General features: G+C 35.2%; 1 protein-coding gene across 1 annotated transcript in view; it reads left to right on the top strand.

Moving 5' to 3' along the window:
- The window catches only part of RPS6KA6 (ribosomal protein S6 kinase A6), a 170,959-nt gene extending 152,649 nt beyond the window's left edge, over positions 1-18,310 (top strand). Inside the window, exons 19-22 of the mRNA XM_045995522.1 lie at positions 12-88; positions 1,937-2,054; positions 16,380-16,520; positions 18,185-18,310. Of these exons, the coding sequence (XP_045851478.1) occupies positions 12-88; positions 1,937-2,054; positions 16,380-16,520; positions 18,185-18,310 (462 nt within the window). The remainder of the gene's footprint in view (positions 1-11; positions 89-1,936; positions 2,055-16,379; positions 16,521-18,184) is intronic.
- Positions 18,311-18,564: the final 254 nt, after the last annotated feature.

Here is an 18,564-nt window from a genome sequence, read left to right as displayed (position 1 = left end):
TTCTTTCTCAGGTTCTTATGCAACAGGGCTATGATGCTGCTTGTGATATTTGGAGCCTGGGTGTTCTTTTTTACACGATGCTGGCTGGGTAAGAAACTTATATATTCAAAATAATACACATCGTAATTTGAATTTCATCTTTATATTTTTATCTGTAAAAAAATGGACAGATGAAAATAGCCTTAATAAAATTCTATCAACATTTTAAAATATCCCCTATTGTTTATTTATAAAATGTGAAAACATGAAGTGTTTGATGAGGCTCTAGTCAGACATATAAATTAAAAGAATTTCAGCTAGCAGTAAAACTTTTAAAAATAAAAGCACATACTTTTTTGATGTTTTACTTTCAATTCATTAAGGTTTGAAAATGTTTACTTGAACATAAAATAATTTCTTCCTTCAGTGGTGCTTGCCCACTGAGCTTGTTGATACTTATTTAAAATTTTTTAAAGTATTTGAATTCTGGCTCTCCTGACTGAGCTTTATAAATAGCAACAGAATACTAAACTACAGAAACATACAGAGCAGCCTTCTCTTAAAAAGATAAATACTAAAAAATATATAATAATTGGATTATGTTAATGTTGGTAATTTACAAAAAATATAAGAGCTGTTTTACTCTTAAGGAATAGAACTTTTATTTAGGAATAAATATTTATTATTTATTAATAAATATTTGTAGAAATATTTAGAAAAAGACTAGGTTTAGCAGTCTATTGCATAGACTAGAATTTGAAGAATTATAATGCATTATATATGATACTTAGATGTGACTTTTTAAAGAAGCCATTTAGTATAATTTAAATATTCTTGACATAACAGGAGCATTATAAATATGAATGTTGTGACTGAATTATTTATTGAGTTGGTAATTACATATATCAGTATATTCCAAATACTTTCAGATATATCATATACTTATATAAAATATTTAGTTATAGACTATAGGAAATATTAAAACTAAGAGTAGTTAACATTTGTATATGAATTTAGGTTAGCCCTATTGTTTTCAAACCATGGGCTACCATTTCTAAATGCTGCTTTCACATATTTACTTTGTGACTAATAAAAAAGGATTTTGTGTGTGAGTGTATGTATAGGTGTTTAGTGTTATCTCTACTTAATTGTTGCATAAGAGAATTAAGGTATTAACATATTAAGATATCTTCCTCATACTTCTTTTTTTTTTAAGATTTTATTTATTTATTTGACAGATCACAAGTAGGCAGAGAGGCAGGCAGAGAGAGAGGAGGAAGCTCTATCCCATGCGGGGCTCTATCCCAGGACCCTGAGATCATGACCTGAGCTGAAGGCAGAGGCCTTAACCCACTGAGCCACCCAGGCGCCCCCATAATTAATTTTTAAACTACTTTAATTTTATACAGTCCATTTGTCCTTCAACTATAGAGGTTTCTTATCATATTGATATAAATATTTAGCCAATTGTTGATAGACATTAATTAAAATATTGTTAATCTGTTCCCATGGATAATACTGATTAAATGCTAATGATAAAATTTGAACTAATCAATGAATACATTCTAAATATATAAAATTGATAGTTTCTTCATAGTAGGTATATTTGGTTTGCTAACTTATGCCTAGGAGAATACAAAATTTACATTTTTTATTCTGGTCCAATTTTAAGCCTATAGCTTTACATGAAATGCTGCCTTTATTTTATTTTACATTGATTAACTGATCAAAGGGAAAAAATAATGATGTAGGCAAGACTCTCTGTTAAATAATTTGGATTAATTTCATTGAAATATAAAATTTTATATGAAAAGTAAAGGAAAATATGGAAAATATTAGATGATACTCTTCATTTGCTATAGTAAATATCTGCATGTTGTCTTCTACACTTTACTTTCAGTCAGATTTAATTTGTATGTTAGACCCTAATGTCTGTTAAAATCTATTTTATTAATAGCTATACTCCATTTGCTAATGGCCCCAATGATACTCCTGAAGAGATACTGCTACGTATAGGCAATGGCAAGTTCTCATTGACTGGTGGAAACTGGGACAATATTTCAGATGGAGCAAAGGTATAAATCATAAATATCTTTGGTTTTGTTGCATCCTTGTTAAATTGCTGAAATCGTTAAGTTATAGCCTAGTCTGTATTTGCAGAGTATCTGATGGTGTTATATGTCAGTATTTGTTTTTAAGTCAACTCACATTTATATGTGGATTGAACAAGATGAAGGCTGACTTTTTTTCTGCCATGCTTCTGGGTGATATTTCTCTCATATCAGTTCATATGTGTTCAAGAAATATAATATACTGAAATATAAACTATTTTCAGTATTAACCAAAGCTAAAAATATTAAATCTACTGGGGAAAAATACATATTTAAAGCCAACTAGAACTGATTTCTGCATTTAGTGTATTTTTACACCTCATTTCTTCTTTAGCACAGACATTGACTTGTGATTATGCAGGCAGTTTTTAATGTTAACTTTTTATCAGTAATGCCTAGATATTTATTATTGATAACTTAGAGCTGTCCAATGGAAATATAATGTAAGCGACATATGTATTTTAAAAATTTCTGGTAGCCACAATAAAAAGACCAAAAAAATAGTTGAAATTAATTTTTTTTAAATTTATTTATTTTTATTTGTTTATTTACAGCATAACAGTGTTCATTGTTTTGGCATCACACCCAGTGCTCCATGCAGTACGTGCCCTCCCTATTACCCACCACCTGGTTCCTAAACCTCCCACCCCCCCCACCCCCCCACCGCCCCTTCATAACCCTCTGGTTGTTTTTCAGAGTCCATAGTCTCTCATGGTTCATCTCCCCTTCCAGTTTCCCTCAACTCCCTCTCCTCTCCATCTCCCCATGTCCTCCATGTTATTTGTTATGCTCCACAAATAAGTGAGACCATATGATACTTGACTCTCTCTGCTTGACTTATTTCACTCAGCATAATTTCTTCCAGTCCCGTCCATGTTGCTACAAAAGTTGGGTATTCATCCTTTCTGATGGAGGCATAATACTCCATTGTGTATATGGACCACATCTTCCTTATCCATTCATCCGTTGAAGGGCATCTTGGTTCTTTCCACAGTTTGGCGACCGTAGCCATTGCTGCAATAAACATTGGGGTACAAATGGTCCTTCTTTTCACTACATCTGTATCTTTGGGGTAAATACCCAGCAGTGCAATTGCAGGGTCATAGGGAAGCTCTATTTTTAATTTCTTCAGGAATCTCCACACTGTTCTCCAAAGTGGCTGCACTAACTTGCATTCCCACCAACAGTGTAAGAGGGTTCCCCTTTCTCCACATCCTCTCCAACACACGTTGTTTCCTGTCTTGATAATTTTGGCCATTCTAACTGGTGTTAGGTGGTGTCTCAATGTTGTTTTAATTTGAATCTCCCTGATGGCTAGTGATGATGAACATTTTTTCATGTGTCTGATAGCGATTTGTGTGTCTTCGTTGGAGAAGTGTCTGTTCATATCTTCTGCCCATTTTTTGAAATTAATTTTTTTTCTTTCATTTTATTTATTTTTTCAGTGTAACAGTATTCATTCTTTTTGCACAACACCCAGTGCTCCATGCAAAACGTGCCCTCCCCATTACCCACCACCTGTTCCCCCAACCTCCCACCCCTGACCCTTCAAAACCCTCAGGTTGCCCCAACCTCCCACCCCTGACCCTTCAAAACCCTCAGGTTGTTTTTCAGAGTACATAGTCTCTTATGGTTCGCCTCCCCTCCCCAATGTCCATAGTCCGCTCCCCCTCTCCCAATCCCACCTCCCCCCAACAACCCCCAGTTTGTTTTGTGAGATTAAGAGTCATTTATGGTTTGTCTCCCTCCCAATCCCATCTTGTTTAATTTACTCTTCTCCTATCCCCCTATCCCCCCATGTTGCTTCTCCATGTCCTCATATCAGGGAGATCATATGATAGTTGTCTTTCTCCGATTGACTTATTTCACTAAGCATGATACGCTCTAGTTCCATCCACGTCGTAGCAAATGGCATGACACAATGGAATACTATGCAGCCATCAAAAGAAATGAAATCATGCCATTTGAAATTAATTTTTTTAAAGATTTTATTTATTTATTTGACAGAGAGAGAGAGATCACAAGAAGGCAGAGAGGCAGGCAGAGGGAGAGGGGAAAGCATGCTCCCTGCTGAGCAGAAAGCCTGATGAGAGGCTCAATCCCAGGACCCTGAGATCATGACCTGAGCAGAAGGCAGAGGCTTAACCCACTGAGCCACCCAGGCACCCCGTGGTGAAATTAATTTTAAGAATGTTTTATTTAACCTGGTATATCCATAATACATCATTTCAATATCTAATCACTATAAAAATTAGTAATATATTTTATATTCTTTTTTTATACTAAGTCTTCAGAACCTGGTGTGTAGTTTATACTTAGAGGCCCTGTAAATTTGGACTACCCACATGTTTACCCACTTTGTCATTAATTTTTTTATTTGTGTGTATTTGACACACAATGTTACATTAGTTTCAGATGCAGCATAGTGATTCAATAAGTTTCTACATTATGCTATACTCATCACAAGTTGTACTACCCACATTTTAAAAGATTAATAGCCACATATGGCTAGTGGCTGCCGTAGTAGGCAGTAGAGTTTCAGTGTAACTGCCCTTATTTAATTTAGGGAAAAAAACATTGATCAAACCTTGACTATGAACTCTTAACATTAATAATTTTAAAATTTTGAGTTTTAGGACAAAAATCCAAAGGATGTCAGCATGTGGCTTATAGGGTCCTAAAGCTTTTAAGTTGCAGTTTGAAGTAGAAAACAATTTAAGACTAAAGGAATTGCTTATATTTAATATTTGCTAATTATAAAATGTAACTGTCTCAAGAATAGTAGCTTATCTGTAGAGTACATTATGGAGTAAATCTCATATCTTAATTGTTATAGAGTAAGTAAATCAGGGATTTGATTGTAATTGCCTTTTAAACATTAGAAAAACACAGAAGGGATTCTGTTTGGATCTTAGCTATGACACAATTGTACTGTGTGGTATAGTAGAGAAAACACCTGATTGGAAGCCAGGAATACTATTAGTGTTTGATCTGTTGACTAGCTGCTCTAGTTTCTCATCCATAAAATTTGGGGACTGAATTCTCCAAAATTCCATTTCTTTGCAGCTTGGTTTATTTATAATTTGTCATATTTCTCCATGTAAAGTGATTGAAACTACTAGTATTATTCATTAAATACATGTATGTTCTTGTCAGCCAGTTTGTGTGTCAGAAAATGCATTTTCCCAAGGAGTAATTCCACTGTTTAAAGCTATAGATATGATCCTCTTGCATTTCTTTTAAAAAATAACTAAGCAGGGGCGCCTGAGTGGCTCAGTGGGTTAAGCCTGTGCCTTCAGTTCAGGTCATGATCTCAGGGTCCTGGGATTGAGCCCCACATCGGGCTCTCTGCTCAGCAGGGAGCCTGCTTCCTCCTCTCTCTCTCTGCCTGCCTCTCTGCCTACTTGTGATCTCTATCTGTCAAATAAATAAAATCTTAAAAAAAAAATAACTAAGCAGTGAATGTAATGCTGAAATAAAGATTCATATGACAATTATGCTTAGATTTCAGTTTTCCATGTTCCGTGTGTTTTATGTTTGAGTCTGTCTAGTGCTTAAGGAGTAATAATACAAGGGCACCTGGGTGGTTCATTCTGTTAAGCGTCTGCCTTCGGCTCAGGTCATGGTCCCAGGGTCCTGCGATCCAGCCCCACATTGGACTCCCTGCTCAGCAGGAAGCCTGCTTCCCCCTCTTTCACTCCCCCTTTAAAAAAAAAAAAGAAAGAAAAATAATAATACATATTAAAATTAAGTTTTGTTCTCACCTCCTCTTTTAATGTGATATTCTAGAGTAATTAATACAGGAAAAGATATTGGGGGATAGTGAAATATTTCACAAGGTCTTTCATGTATTCCCTTTTTATGGATCAAGTCACTAGTTCTATCTTTGAAACTTCTGCAAATGGTGGCAAATGCTGAGCAAAGAACTATGTGAACCTTCTAAAAAACTATCTCTTGTACATTTTAGCAGTTTGATTTATCTTTGTTTGTTTTAAATTAGTGATAAAGGTAGACTATTGTTCAGTTGCCCATAACTCCTTAAACTAGTACGCCTCAGTTGTGGGAGTTGTGGCATCTGCTAGCATTTCTTTTCTTTTCTTTTAATTTAAATTCAGTTAGCCAGCATGTAGTTGACATCATTAGTTTTTGGTGTAGTGTTCAGTGATTCATTAGTTGCATATATCACCCAGTGCTCATCGCATTACGTGTCCTCCTTAATGTCGATCTCCTAGTTACCACATCCCTCCACCCACTTACCTTTCCACAACCCTCAGTTTTTATTTCCCCAGAATTAAGAGTCTCATGGTTTGGCTTGCTATCATCTCTTGACAGTTGCTTTACTTAATTGCAGTTCATTACAAGCTACTTTTTTCCTTTAAATGCTCTGGCTATGGGTGAATGCCACTGCCAGAACTATATAGAAGATGATTCTGTCTGTCCATGCAGAGTTCATAAACTTTGTTCATTCCGTTAAATGGGGCGGGGGGGGGGGGCTTGTTGAAGGGTGTTAGTTTTGTGTGATTCATTGCTACAACAGTTTCAGCTAAGTCCTCACCTCCAAACTGCAGGCTTCAAGAACACTGGCATTTTACTACAGGGAAGACAAGAAGTATCTTGTAAACAAAGCAAAGGTAGAAGAGGCAAGAGTAATTAAAATCCTGTGGTGTCACCCCATATAAACTCACTAATACCTGATTAATAAGAAGACTGTTCTATCTAAATTTTCTAATATTTTAAGTTAACAATGTGTTACTTATTTCAAGTACATAGACTTTTAACCAATGAAGAACTGACCAGTAGAATTTCTTTTTTTTTTTTAAAGATTTTATTTATTTATTTGATAGATATCACAAGCAGGCAGAGAGGCAGGCAGAGAAGGGGGGGAAGTGGGCTCCCCACTGAGCAGAGAGCCTGATGTGGGGCTTGATCCCAGGATGCTGGGATCATGACCTGAGCTGAAGGCAGAGGCTTTAACACACTGAGCCACCCAGGTGCCCCGACCAGTAGAATTTCTTATGGGACAATTATGTATGACCTCTTCCCTTGCCTCCTGTAAAAAAAGTAATTTCTACTTTTCTTCTATTGTGTTCGCATTACTATGTTGTATGTACTTTATTAGAGCACTTAACACATTCTCCTTTGTCTGTATTTGTGTACATTTTTATTCTTCCCCTCCTCAGTGTTTAAATGTCATACTCATTTTTACATTTCCTAACACACTTAGCATAATAAATACTTAATTGAATACTTTTTCGAAAACTAATCTTTTCTTCAGATACATCTTCCATTGTTAATTTACACAGTAAGATTTTTATGTCCATATACAAAGATAAATATTGTCCTATTATGAATGACTGTAAATTTTCAATAAGTGGCCAAGTTTTACATAAATATTTATTTTTCATTTTGGCTTGAACATTCTTTAAATATAAGAGCCTTTGTGTATGTATTTATAAGTCATAGATTTCTGGAGCTGGAAGGGATCTGGTCCATCATTGTGTAGTTAGATAAACCAAGGTGTGTAGAATTTATATTACCCATGGTCACAAACCAACAAATGGCAGAGCTGGAATTGATTTTCAGTCCAGCATTCTTTTCATTCTACTACACATTAGAGAATATTTTCTAGAGAAAGAAAGGCTTTATTAGCTTGCCTTATGTGAGGAGAATGAAAAGAGAGGTCTATGAATCTTTAATAGTAACAGCAAAGGGGGCGCCTAGGTGGCTCAGTGGGTTAAGTCTCTGCCTTAGGCTCAGGTCATGATCTCAGGGTCCTGGGATCAAGCCCCACATGGGGCTCTCTGCTCAGTGGGGACCCTGCTTCCCTCTCTCTCTCTCTGCCTGCCTCTCTGCCTACCTGTGATCTCTCTCCCTATCAAATAAATAAATCTTTAAAAAATAAAATAAATAATAACAGCAAAGGTGTTCTTATTCACACAGTTCTTTTACATAATATGAAATTTAAGTATACTAAAACTTACCTTTACCTGATCTATATTGCAGAACAGCTTAACACTTAAAAAATTATAATGAAATTCTTCTAGAACTTCTAGTACCATAGCTTTTATTTTGTTCTATTTTTTTTTTTTTGCCAAACATATTCCTTTATTTTTTGTTAAATTTTTGTTTTTGTTTTTGTTTTAAGTCCAGGATAGTTAACAGTGTTATCTTAGTTTCAGGTGTACAATATAGTGCTTCAGCACTGCTATACATCATTACTCAGTGTTCATCATTATATGTGTAATTTTAATGCCTGTTTCACCTATCCCCCAACTCATTTCTGCTCTGATATACTTTGTTTTAAACGAGTACCTTCAGTTACTTTTTTTTTTCAACAAAAACATTTTTTACTTGACACATACTTCACCATAAGTTGTTCTAAAAGATACAGATAAAACCTTCCATCTAAGAAAAGTAGAATACACATTTTCTTCAAGTACAGAAGAATCCCCTGGTTAAATCACGTAAAGAGAGACAGAACAAATATTATAAATTTAAGATGGCTGAAACCTTACCAAGTATATTCTAACCACAATGGTACAAAACTAAAGATCAACAATAAAACCAAGCTGGAAAATCTACAATGTCAGTATTAAATGTTTAATATGTAAATATTAAATAACACACTACTGCACAAGCAATGGTATATTAAGAGATAAAACAGAAAATTATATTTCTTTAAACAAAAGAACAAGAAAACATAATAAACCAAACTTGTGGGATGTAGGAAAAGAAGATATTAGATTAAGATTTCTTCTATAAATGCTTGTATTAAGTAAAGTTCAGCTCTGCCCGAGGACCAAACATTGCCCACTACACACAAGGAGAGACTCTTCAGATGACTGGCCTGAAGGATAAAACAGCCAGAACAGAGCAGCGCTGTGCCTGCAACACACACTAGAGACACTCTCTGCAGCACCAGACCTTGGACACTATATGACCTCTTCAGTGTAAAGCTAATCTCAGGAGCAGGACACATAACAGGCTCTTCTAACACAGAGAAGAAGACAGAGATTTAGACAAAATGCCAAGACAGAGGAATTCATCTCAAATGAAACAAGATAAGGTCACAGCCAGATATCTAAGCAAAACTGATATAAATAATATGCCCAATGGAGAATTTAAAGCAACAATCATAAATATACTTGCTGACTTTGAGAAAAGAATGTAAGACTTCAGGGAGACCCTTACCAGAGAGATAAAAGAGATTTTAAAAAATGAAAAATGCTATAAATGATATTTGAAACAGACTAGATGCAATGAACACAATGAAGGAAGAGGCAGAGGAACAAAAATTGATACAGAAGAAAAAGTAGTGGAAAATAATGAAGCTGAGCAAAAGAGAGAACAAAGAATTGTGGAACACGAGAATAGACTTAGGGACCTCATTGATTCCACCAAATATAATAACACTCATATTATAGGAGGCCCAGAAGAAGAAGAGAGAGAAAAGGGAACATAAAATTTATTTCATTAATAATAGCTTAAAACTATCCTAATCTGGGGAAGAAAATAGACATCCAAATCTAAGAGGCTCAGAGAAATCCCATCAAAATCAACAAAAGCAGACCAAGACCAAGACATAGCATGCTTAAATTTTCAAAATAAAGCAACAAAGAAAAAAATCCTACAGGCAGAAGGCAGAAATCCCTAACTTACAAAGGAAGGCACTACAAGTGAGCTGCAGGTCTTTCAATGGAAAGTTGGCAAGCAAGATAAATTCATGTGCTGAATGGTAGAAATCTGCAGGCAAGAATACTATCTTCAGCAAGGCTATCATTCAGAATAGAAGGAGAGACAGTTTACCAGACAAACAAAAATGAAAGGAGTTTGTGACTACTAAACCAGCCCTCCAAAAGACACTAAAGGGGACTCTGCGTGGAAGGGAAGGATCAAAAGTGAAAAAGACTAGGCAAGAACAGAGAAAATCTCCAGAAACAGTGATGAAACAGTGATAAAATGGCACTAAATACGTATCTATCAATAATTACTTTGAGTGTAAATAGATCAAATACTCCAACCAAAAGACATAGGGTATCAGAACGGATTAAAACACACACACACACACACACAACAAGACCCATCAACATGCTGCCTGCAAGAGACACATTTTAGACTGAAAGACACCTGCAGATTGAAAGTGAGGGGATAGAGAAACGTTTACCATTGTAAATGGACACCAAAAGAAAGCTGGAGTAGCCATACCTATATCAGACAAACCAGAATTTAAACCAAAGACTTTAACAAGAGATGAACAAGGGCACTGTATCAATATAGTGACTGTCCAACCAGAAGATCTAACAATTGTAGATATTTTTGCCCCCAAGTTGGGGACATTCAAATATATAAAATACTTGATAACAAAAATAAAGGAACTTCTTGATAATAATAGTAGGGGACTTTAACACTCCACTCAAAGCAATGGACAGAGCATCTAAGCAGAAAATCAACATTGAAACAATGACTCTGAATGATACCCTGGAACTAATGGACTTAACAGGTGCATTGAGAACATTTCATCTGGAAGCAGCAGAGTACAAATTCTCTTCAAATGTACATGGAACGTTTTCCAGAATGTTACATTCTAGGTCTCAATCCAGAAAAAATACAGAAAGCTTTGGATCATGCCATGCACATTTTCAGACTACAGTGATAAGAAACTTGAAGTTAACCACAAGAACAAAAAAAATGAAAAGACCACAAACACGTGGAGGTTAAACAACATGCTACTAAACAATGAATGGGTAAGCCAGGAAGTCAAAGAAAAATAAAAAAATAAATAGAAACTAATGAAAATGAAAACACAACAGTTGAAAAACCTGTGGAATGCAGCAAAAGTAGTCAAAGCAGGAAGTATAGAGCAATACATGTCTATATAAAAAAGTATGAAAAATCCAAAATAAACATCATAACCGGGGTGCCTGGGTGGCTCTGTGGGTTAAACCCTCTGCCTTTGGCTCAGGTCATGATCTCAGGGTCCTGGGATCGAGCCCCACGTCGGACTCTCTGCTCCGTGGGGAGCCTGCTTCCTCCCCTCTCTCTCTCTGCCTGCCTCTCTGCCTACTTGTGATCTCTGCCTGTCAAATAAATAAATAAAATATTATAAAAAAATCATAACCTTACACCTAAAGGAGTTAGAGAAAGAACAAGAAAAAAGCCTTATCCAGAGGAAGATGAGAAATAATAAAAATTAGAGTAGAAATAAATCATATAGAAATGAAAAACAAAAAACCAATAGAAGAGATTAATGAAATCAGGACCTGATTCTTTGACAAAAGTAATGAAATTGGAAAAAACCCCTAGCCAAACTTAACAAAAAGAGAAGAGGAAGGGCCCAAATGAATAAACTCACAAATGAGAGAGGAGTAATAACAACCAACACCACAGAAATACAAACAATTTAAGAGAAGAGTATGAAAATTGTATGCCAAAAAATGGAACAACCTGGAAGAAATGGATGGATAAATTCCTGGAAACATAAACTACCAAAACTGAAACAGGAAGAAATAGAAAACTTAAAGAGACTGATAAGTAGCAAAGAAATTCAGGCAGTAATCAAAAATCTCCCAACACAAGTCCAAGACTAGGGGAATTCACACATGAATTGTACCAAAAATTTAAAGAAGAGGTAATACCTTTTCCTCTCAAACTATTCCGAAAATTAGAAATGGAATGAAAATTTAACAAATGCATTGTAAGAAGCCAGCATTACCCTGACACCAGTACCAGATAAACGCTCCACTAAAAAAAGAAAACTATAGGCCAGTATCCCTGATGAAAATGTATGCAGAAATTGCAAACAAAATGCTAGCAAATCAAATCCAATAGTACATTAAAAGAATCATGCCTCATGATCAAATGGAACTTTTTTCCTGGGTTATAAGCGTGGTTCAGTATTCACAAATCATCAATTTGAGACACCACATTAATAAAAGAAAGGATAAGATCCATATGATCCTTTCAGTAGATACAGAAAAAAAAATTTGACAAAGTAGAACATCCTTTCGTGATTAAAACCCTCAGCAAAGTAGGTTTCATCTTCAATTTCTTTCATCAGTGTTTCATAGTTTTCAGAGTGCAGGTTTTTCACTTCTTTGGTTAGGTTTATTCCTAGGTATCTTATGGCTTTTTGTGCAATTGTAAATGGAATCAACTCCTTGATTTCTACTTCTGTTATTTCATTATTTGTGTACAGAAAAGCAACAGTTTGCTCTCTGTTGATTTGTATTTTGTGGCTATACTTAATTTGTCAGTTCTAGCAATTTTTTGGTGGAGTCTTTTAGGTTTTCTATATATAGTATCATGTCATCAGCAATTAGTGAAAGTTTGACTTCTTCCTTGCAGATCTGGATGATTTGCATTTCATTTTTCCTGACTCCTGTGGCTAGGACTTCAGTAACCGTTAAATAGCAGTGGTGAGAGTCGACATCACTGTCTTGTCCTGACTGTAGAGTAACAACTTGGAATTCTTCCCCATTGAGGATGATACTAGCTGTCCATTTTTCATATGTAACCTTTATTGGGTTTGGTGCTGGGAAATTTAAAAAAAAACAAAAAACCTTTATTGGATTTGGTATGTTCTGACTAACCCTACTTTGTTGAAGGTTTTTATCATGAATGGATGTTGCACTTTGCCAGATGCTTTTTCTGCATCTACTGAACTGATCATGTGGTTCTTAGCCTTTCTTTTTATTAATGTGGTGTATCATGTTGATTGATTTGAGAATATTGAACCACCCTTAAAACCCAGGGACAAATCCCACTTGGTCATGTTGTGTGTTCTTTTTAATGTGCTGTTGAATTTGGTTAGCAACTATTTTGTTGAGAATTTTTGCATGTATGGTCATCAATGATAGCAGCCCGTACTTTCTTCCCTTGTAGTGCTTTCATATGGGTTTAATATTGGGTACTGCTGTCCTCATAAAACGAGTTTGGGAATTTTTCCTCCTCTTCAGTTTTTATAAGAGTTTTAGAAGGGTAGGCATTAATTTTCTTAAATGTTCGATATATTCACCAGTGAAGCCATCTGTTTGGGATTTTCTATGTTAGGAGATTCTTGATGACTGCTTCAGTCTCCTTACATATTACCTGGTCTTCTTTTTCTTCACTTTTGGTAGGATACGTATACCTAGGAATATATGTATTTCTTTTAGGTCATCCAGTTTGTTGACATAAATTTTCATAGTACTCTCATGATCCTTTTTATTTCTCTGGCATCATTTGTAACGTCTCCTCTTTAATTTTGTATTTAATTTGAGTCTTCTTTTTTTCTTAGTCTACCTAAAAAGTTTGTCAGTTTTATTTATCTTTTCTAAAAGCCAGCTCTTAGTTCTCTGGATCTTTTCTATTCTTTTTCTGCTCTTTATTTCATTAATTTCTGCTTTATTATGTCCTTCCTCCTGCTCTGGGGCTTTGTTTTTCTTTATTTTCTAGTTCCTTGAAGTATAAGGTTGAGTTGTTTGAGAGCTTTCTTGTTTCCTTTTTCTTTTTTTGAGATTTTTTTTTCGTACTGTAGGCATTCATTGCTATAAACTTTCCTTCTTAGACCTGTTTTTGCTGCATTCCATAAGTTTTGGCATGTTTTATTTCTGTCTTGGTTTATTTTAATTTACCACTTGATCTTTTTCTTTGACCCTTTGGTTGTTCAGGAGTTCTGCTGTCTTATTATTTGATTTTTTTAAAAAAAGATTTTTACTTATTTATTTGACAGAGAGTACAAGTAGGCAGAGTAGCAGGTGGAAGGAGAAGGAAAAGCAGGCTCTCCTCGAGCAGGGAACCCGATGTGGGGCTTGATTCCAGGACCCTGGGATCTTGACCTGAGCTGAAGGCAGCCGCTTAACCAACTGAGCCACCCAGGCGCCCTGATTTTTTTTTTTTTTCCTGACAAGAAATCTTCTATCATTCTGATCACTTTTTTCACTATATGTAACATGTCTTTTTTTTAAATCTTTATTTGCTTTTAAAGTTTTCTCTGCCTTGGATTTTAAGAAACATGGTTTGGTGTCCTTGATATAATTTTCTTTATTTTTCTTGTACTTGGGCCTCACTGAGCTTTTTAAATCTATGGGCTTACGGTTTTTGTAAAATTTGGAAATTTTGGAAACATTATTCTCTCACATAGTTTTTCTTCCTTTCTTTCCTTTTGGGACATCTATTGCATTTGTATATTATGCTGCTTAAATTTATCTCACAGCTCTGTTCTTTTGTTTGTTTTATGCTGAGTTCGTTTTTGATAGTATCTATTGCTATGTCTTTACCAGTCTTTTTGCCTACCATATCAAATTTTCATTCATTTTACTTTTTTGTCTCACATTTTAGTTTTTATCTCTAGAATTTTGATTTGTGACTTTTTACATCTTCTATGTCTCTATATTTTAATACATGGAATGGAGTTATAACTGTTTTAATGTCCTTATCTGCTAATTCTAACATATGTATCAATTATGGGCCAAATTTGATTGGTTGGTTTCTTCTCATATGTTATTTTTCTTCTCTTTTGTATGCCTGACAATTTTTGATAAGAAGTCAGACATAGTGAATTTTACCTTAATGTATGCTGGACACTTTTGTATTCTTATAAAGATTCTTCAGCTTTATTCTGGGGCACAATTAAGTTAGGTGAAACAATTTGATAATTTGGGGTCTCCCTTTTAATATTTCTTAGGCAGGACCAGAGCAGTGTTTACGGCTACACAGTACTCAGGCAAGTTACTTCCAAGTACTCTACCAAGTACTCCATGAATTAGGAGATTTTTCCAGTCTGGCTTGTGAGAACTGGTAATATTGTCAGCCCTGATGAGTTCTGATTTCCCTCCAATCCTTTCAAATAGTTTTTCCCACAGATGTCCTTTTACCAATAATCTGCTGAATAATTGAGGAAAACCCTCTACAGGTCTCTGTAGTATTTTCTCTGCTCCTTTCACCACTCTAGTAGTCCATCCTGCTAACTCTGCCTTGGTCTCCCTGGCTCTTCGTTCTGTCTCACCACTCAAGGAAGCTACCAGGCACTGCCTGGGTTTCTCTTATCTATACAAAAGCCTGAGAACACTCAAGATAGTAAGTTTGGGCAATCATAAGGCTTACTTGATTTGTTTCCCATCTCTTAGGGATCACTTATCTGTGTTGCTTAATATCTGATCTGTGAAAAACTGTTGTTTCCTATATTTTATGGGGTGTGTGTGCGTGTGCGTGGTGTGTGTGTGTATGTTGGGGAGTGTTGTTTCAAACAGGTGGGTGAATCCAGCCTCTAGTATTCTATTTCAGCTAGAGGTAGAAGTCCTTGGACTATTGAACTTTTATCATTTTTTATGAATATCAGTTAGGTCTGTTTTATTGAAGTAATTCACTGTTGTTTTCTAAATTACTTCCCCATTCATTTTTTTTATATTTGTCCTTTTTCCAGTAGGTTTTTTTTTAAATTAATTTATTTATTTTTATTTGCTTATTTACAGCATAACCAGTAGGTTTTTTACATTGTTTTATTCTCCTACATACTTTGATTATTCTTCAAATTCTGATGTTACTACATAGAGTCTTTAGTTTCACTGCTTATGCTATTGATGAAACATTCGCAAATGATGACATTTTTTAGATGATGTTTGTTAAGGAGAGTTTATTTTTCCTTTTTCTAAAAGATGTTTGGTAGAGATAGTTTCTATTTAAAATTGTGTTTTATTATCAAGTTGTATTATACTTACAACTTGTTATCGTAAGAGATAAAGTAAGTATATTTACAGTTAGTCTGCAAGAAACTTATGATACTCTAACCACTAGAATGCTAGCAGTCAGCTGCCAACCTTGGATTTATGTTTGCTTTTTTTAGTGTTTTATACCTAAACCCTCAGCTATTGAGTGTATTAACAACATGGGATCTTCCCTTCTATGTTGTATGAGTCTACACATACCTGTGTATTTTAGAGCCTAGCTTATCAGCAAAGATCAATGCCTCTCTTCTCCTCGACTATTCAGCACATTCCAGGATAACCCTTGCTACTTTACATTTTCTTCCTCCCTCACTAACTACATTCCAGTTCCACAGATTTGGTATCTTCTGATTTAGAAATGACAGCTAAGAGTTTACCATATATCAAAACTCTGTTTGAAGATTCTGACAGTTAACTATGCAGAGTATAAGTGTGGTTTTCCCTGCGTATACATCAAACAAAACAGATCACAAAGCTATTGATGCTTTCATATATCAAGAAAATGTGAAATAATATATTTTACTAAAACCTTTGCTGGTATATTGTTTCATATATGTGTATATATGTATTTTTCATTTTAATTTAGGATTTGCTCTCCCATATGCTACATATGGACCCACATCAGCGGTACAATACAGAACAAGTATTAAAACATTCGTGGATAACCCACAGAGACCACTTGCTGAATGATCAGCCAAGTAGAAATGATACAGCAGATGTCATTAAGGTAAAACAAACATACTTTTATGCATCTCCTAAATACTTAATAAAGCCTGCATTCCATTCACTGACAACACATATAATTACCTTAAATACCTTTATTTTTCAAAAATATATTCATAGATTTGTTTTTTATTTTTGTTTTTAGATAACCACCATGGATTCTTTTTTTTTTAAGATTTTATTTATTTATTTGACAGACAGAGATCACAAGTAGGTAGAGAGGCAGGTGGGGGTGGAGTGGAAGCAGGCTCCCTGCTCAGCAGAGAGCCCAATGCGGGACTCAGTCCCAGGACCCTGGGATCATGACCTGAGCCGAAGGCAGAAGGCTTTAACCCACTGAGCCACCCAGGTGCCCCCACCATGGATTCTTGTCACTCTTCTTCTCTACCTATTACCTTTCTGTTGATAAATAAAAATTCTTTGATTGCATTTGACTTGCTCTTGAGACACTGGGACTAGAAGTGTACTAAATGCAAATTTCATGTGGAAAGAAAATATTGTTATTGGTTCCTAAATTAATAACCATTGGCATAGATTTCCATATTTATAGACATTGAACCTTTTTAAAATTTTAGTATTTTATGCATTTATCTGTTGATACATACTTAGGTTCTTTCCCTGTCTTGGCTGTTATGAATAAGGCTGCACTGAAAAGGGGAGCACAGAGATCTCTTTGAGGATAAATGACTAGTGCTGTACATACATACAGTGGGATATTATTCAACTTTAAAAAAGGAGATCCTGCCATTTGCAACACCATGGATGGCCCTGGAAGACATGCGAAATGAAATAAGCCAGACACAGAAAGAAAAATATATATATATATAATCTCTCTTAAATGTGGAATTTTTAAAAAGTCAAATATATAAAAGCAGACAGCAGAAGAGTGGTTACCAGTGGCAGGGAAAAGGGAAAAATGGGGATATATTGGTCAAAGTTCAAAGTTGTAGTTATGTAGGGTGAATCAGTCTAGGTATCTAATGTGCAGCATGGTGACGATAGTTAATAATACTATATTAAATATTGGAAATTTGACAGAAGTAGATCTCACATGCTTTCATCACAAAAAATGAAAACTATGTAAGAAGAAGATATGTTAGTTGACTATAATAATCACTGGACTATGTATATGTACATCACATTATGTTCCATGTCTTGTATAAAAACTTCTATTTAAAATTCTTAAAATGTTTAAAACAAATTATGTGCATGATGAAATGCTGACAGAAAGAATACATTTTAATGTTTTAAAATATGTAAGAAGCATAATCATTGAAATAAAAAAATATACAAGTAAGCGGGTATTAATTCATGAAGGGAACGTTAATGCATAGATCAAGTATATGCAATTATTTTCCTCAGAAATAAAGTTATATTCTAGTTAAATCTCTCATTTGATATACAATATGGAATTTGGGGGCACCTGGGTGACTCAGTCGTTAAGCGTCTGCCTTCGGCTCAGGTCCTAATCCCAGGATCCTGGGATCGAGCCCCGCATTGGGCTCCCTGCTTGGCGGGAAGCCTGCTTCTCCCTCTCCCACTCCCCCTTCTTGTGTTCCTCTTGACTATTTCTGTCAAATAAATAAAATCTTTATAACCAAATAGTAATATGGAATTTTTTACATCCAAATATTGTTATTCAATTTGTCTTATTTCTCATTCTTTTAGGGAGCAGTGGTCACCACATATTCTGCCCTGACTCACAAGACCTTTCAACCAGTCCTTGAGCCTGTTGCTGCTTCAAACTTAGCTCAGCGACGGAGCATGAAAAAACGAACATCAACTGGCCTGTAAGATTTCTAGTTGTTCCTCAGCCATCCTGGATGAAGAAAAATTATCTGTGGCTTTTTGTCTAATCTTATATCAAAAGCATCATATTCTGCTACATTACTTGAATATTCTGTTTAAACCTCCTCTTTTAGGGAGATGAGATAAGAAAAAACACAGGTCCACAGTAGTTATACAATATTGTTTTGCGGTAGTGTCCAAGTGTTTAAGTATGGTGTCTACAAAGTCCTAACAATTTTTCTGCACACTAACTTGCAAAG

This window comes from Meles meles, chromosome X (assembly GCF_922984935.1).
Source record: "Meles meles chromosome X, mMelMel3.1 paternal haplotype, whole genome shotgun sequence".
NCBI classification, from domain to species: Eukaryota; Metazoa; Chordata; class Mammalia; order Carnivora; family Mustelidae; genus Meles; species Meles meles.
Note: the sequence above shows the minus strand (reverse complement) of the source record. Positions and strands in the feature narration are given on the sequence as shown.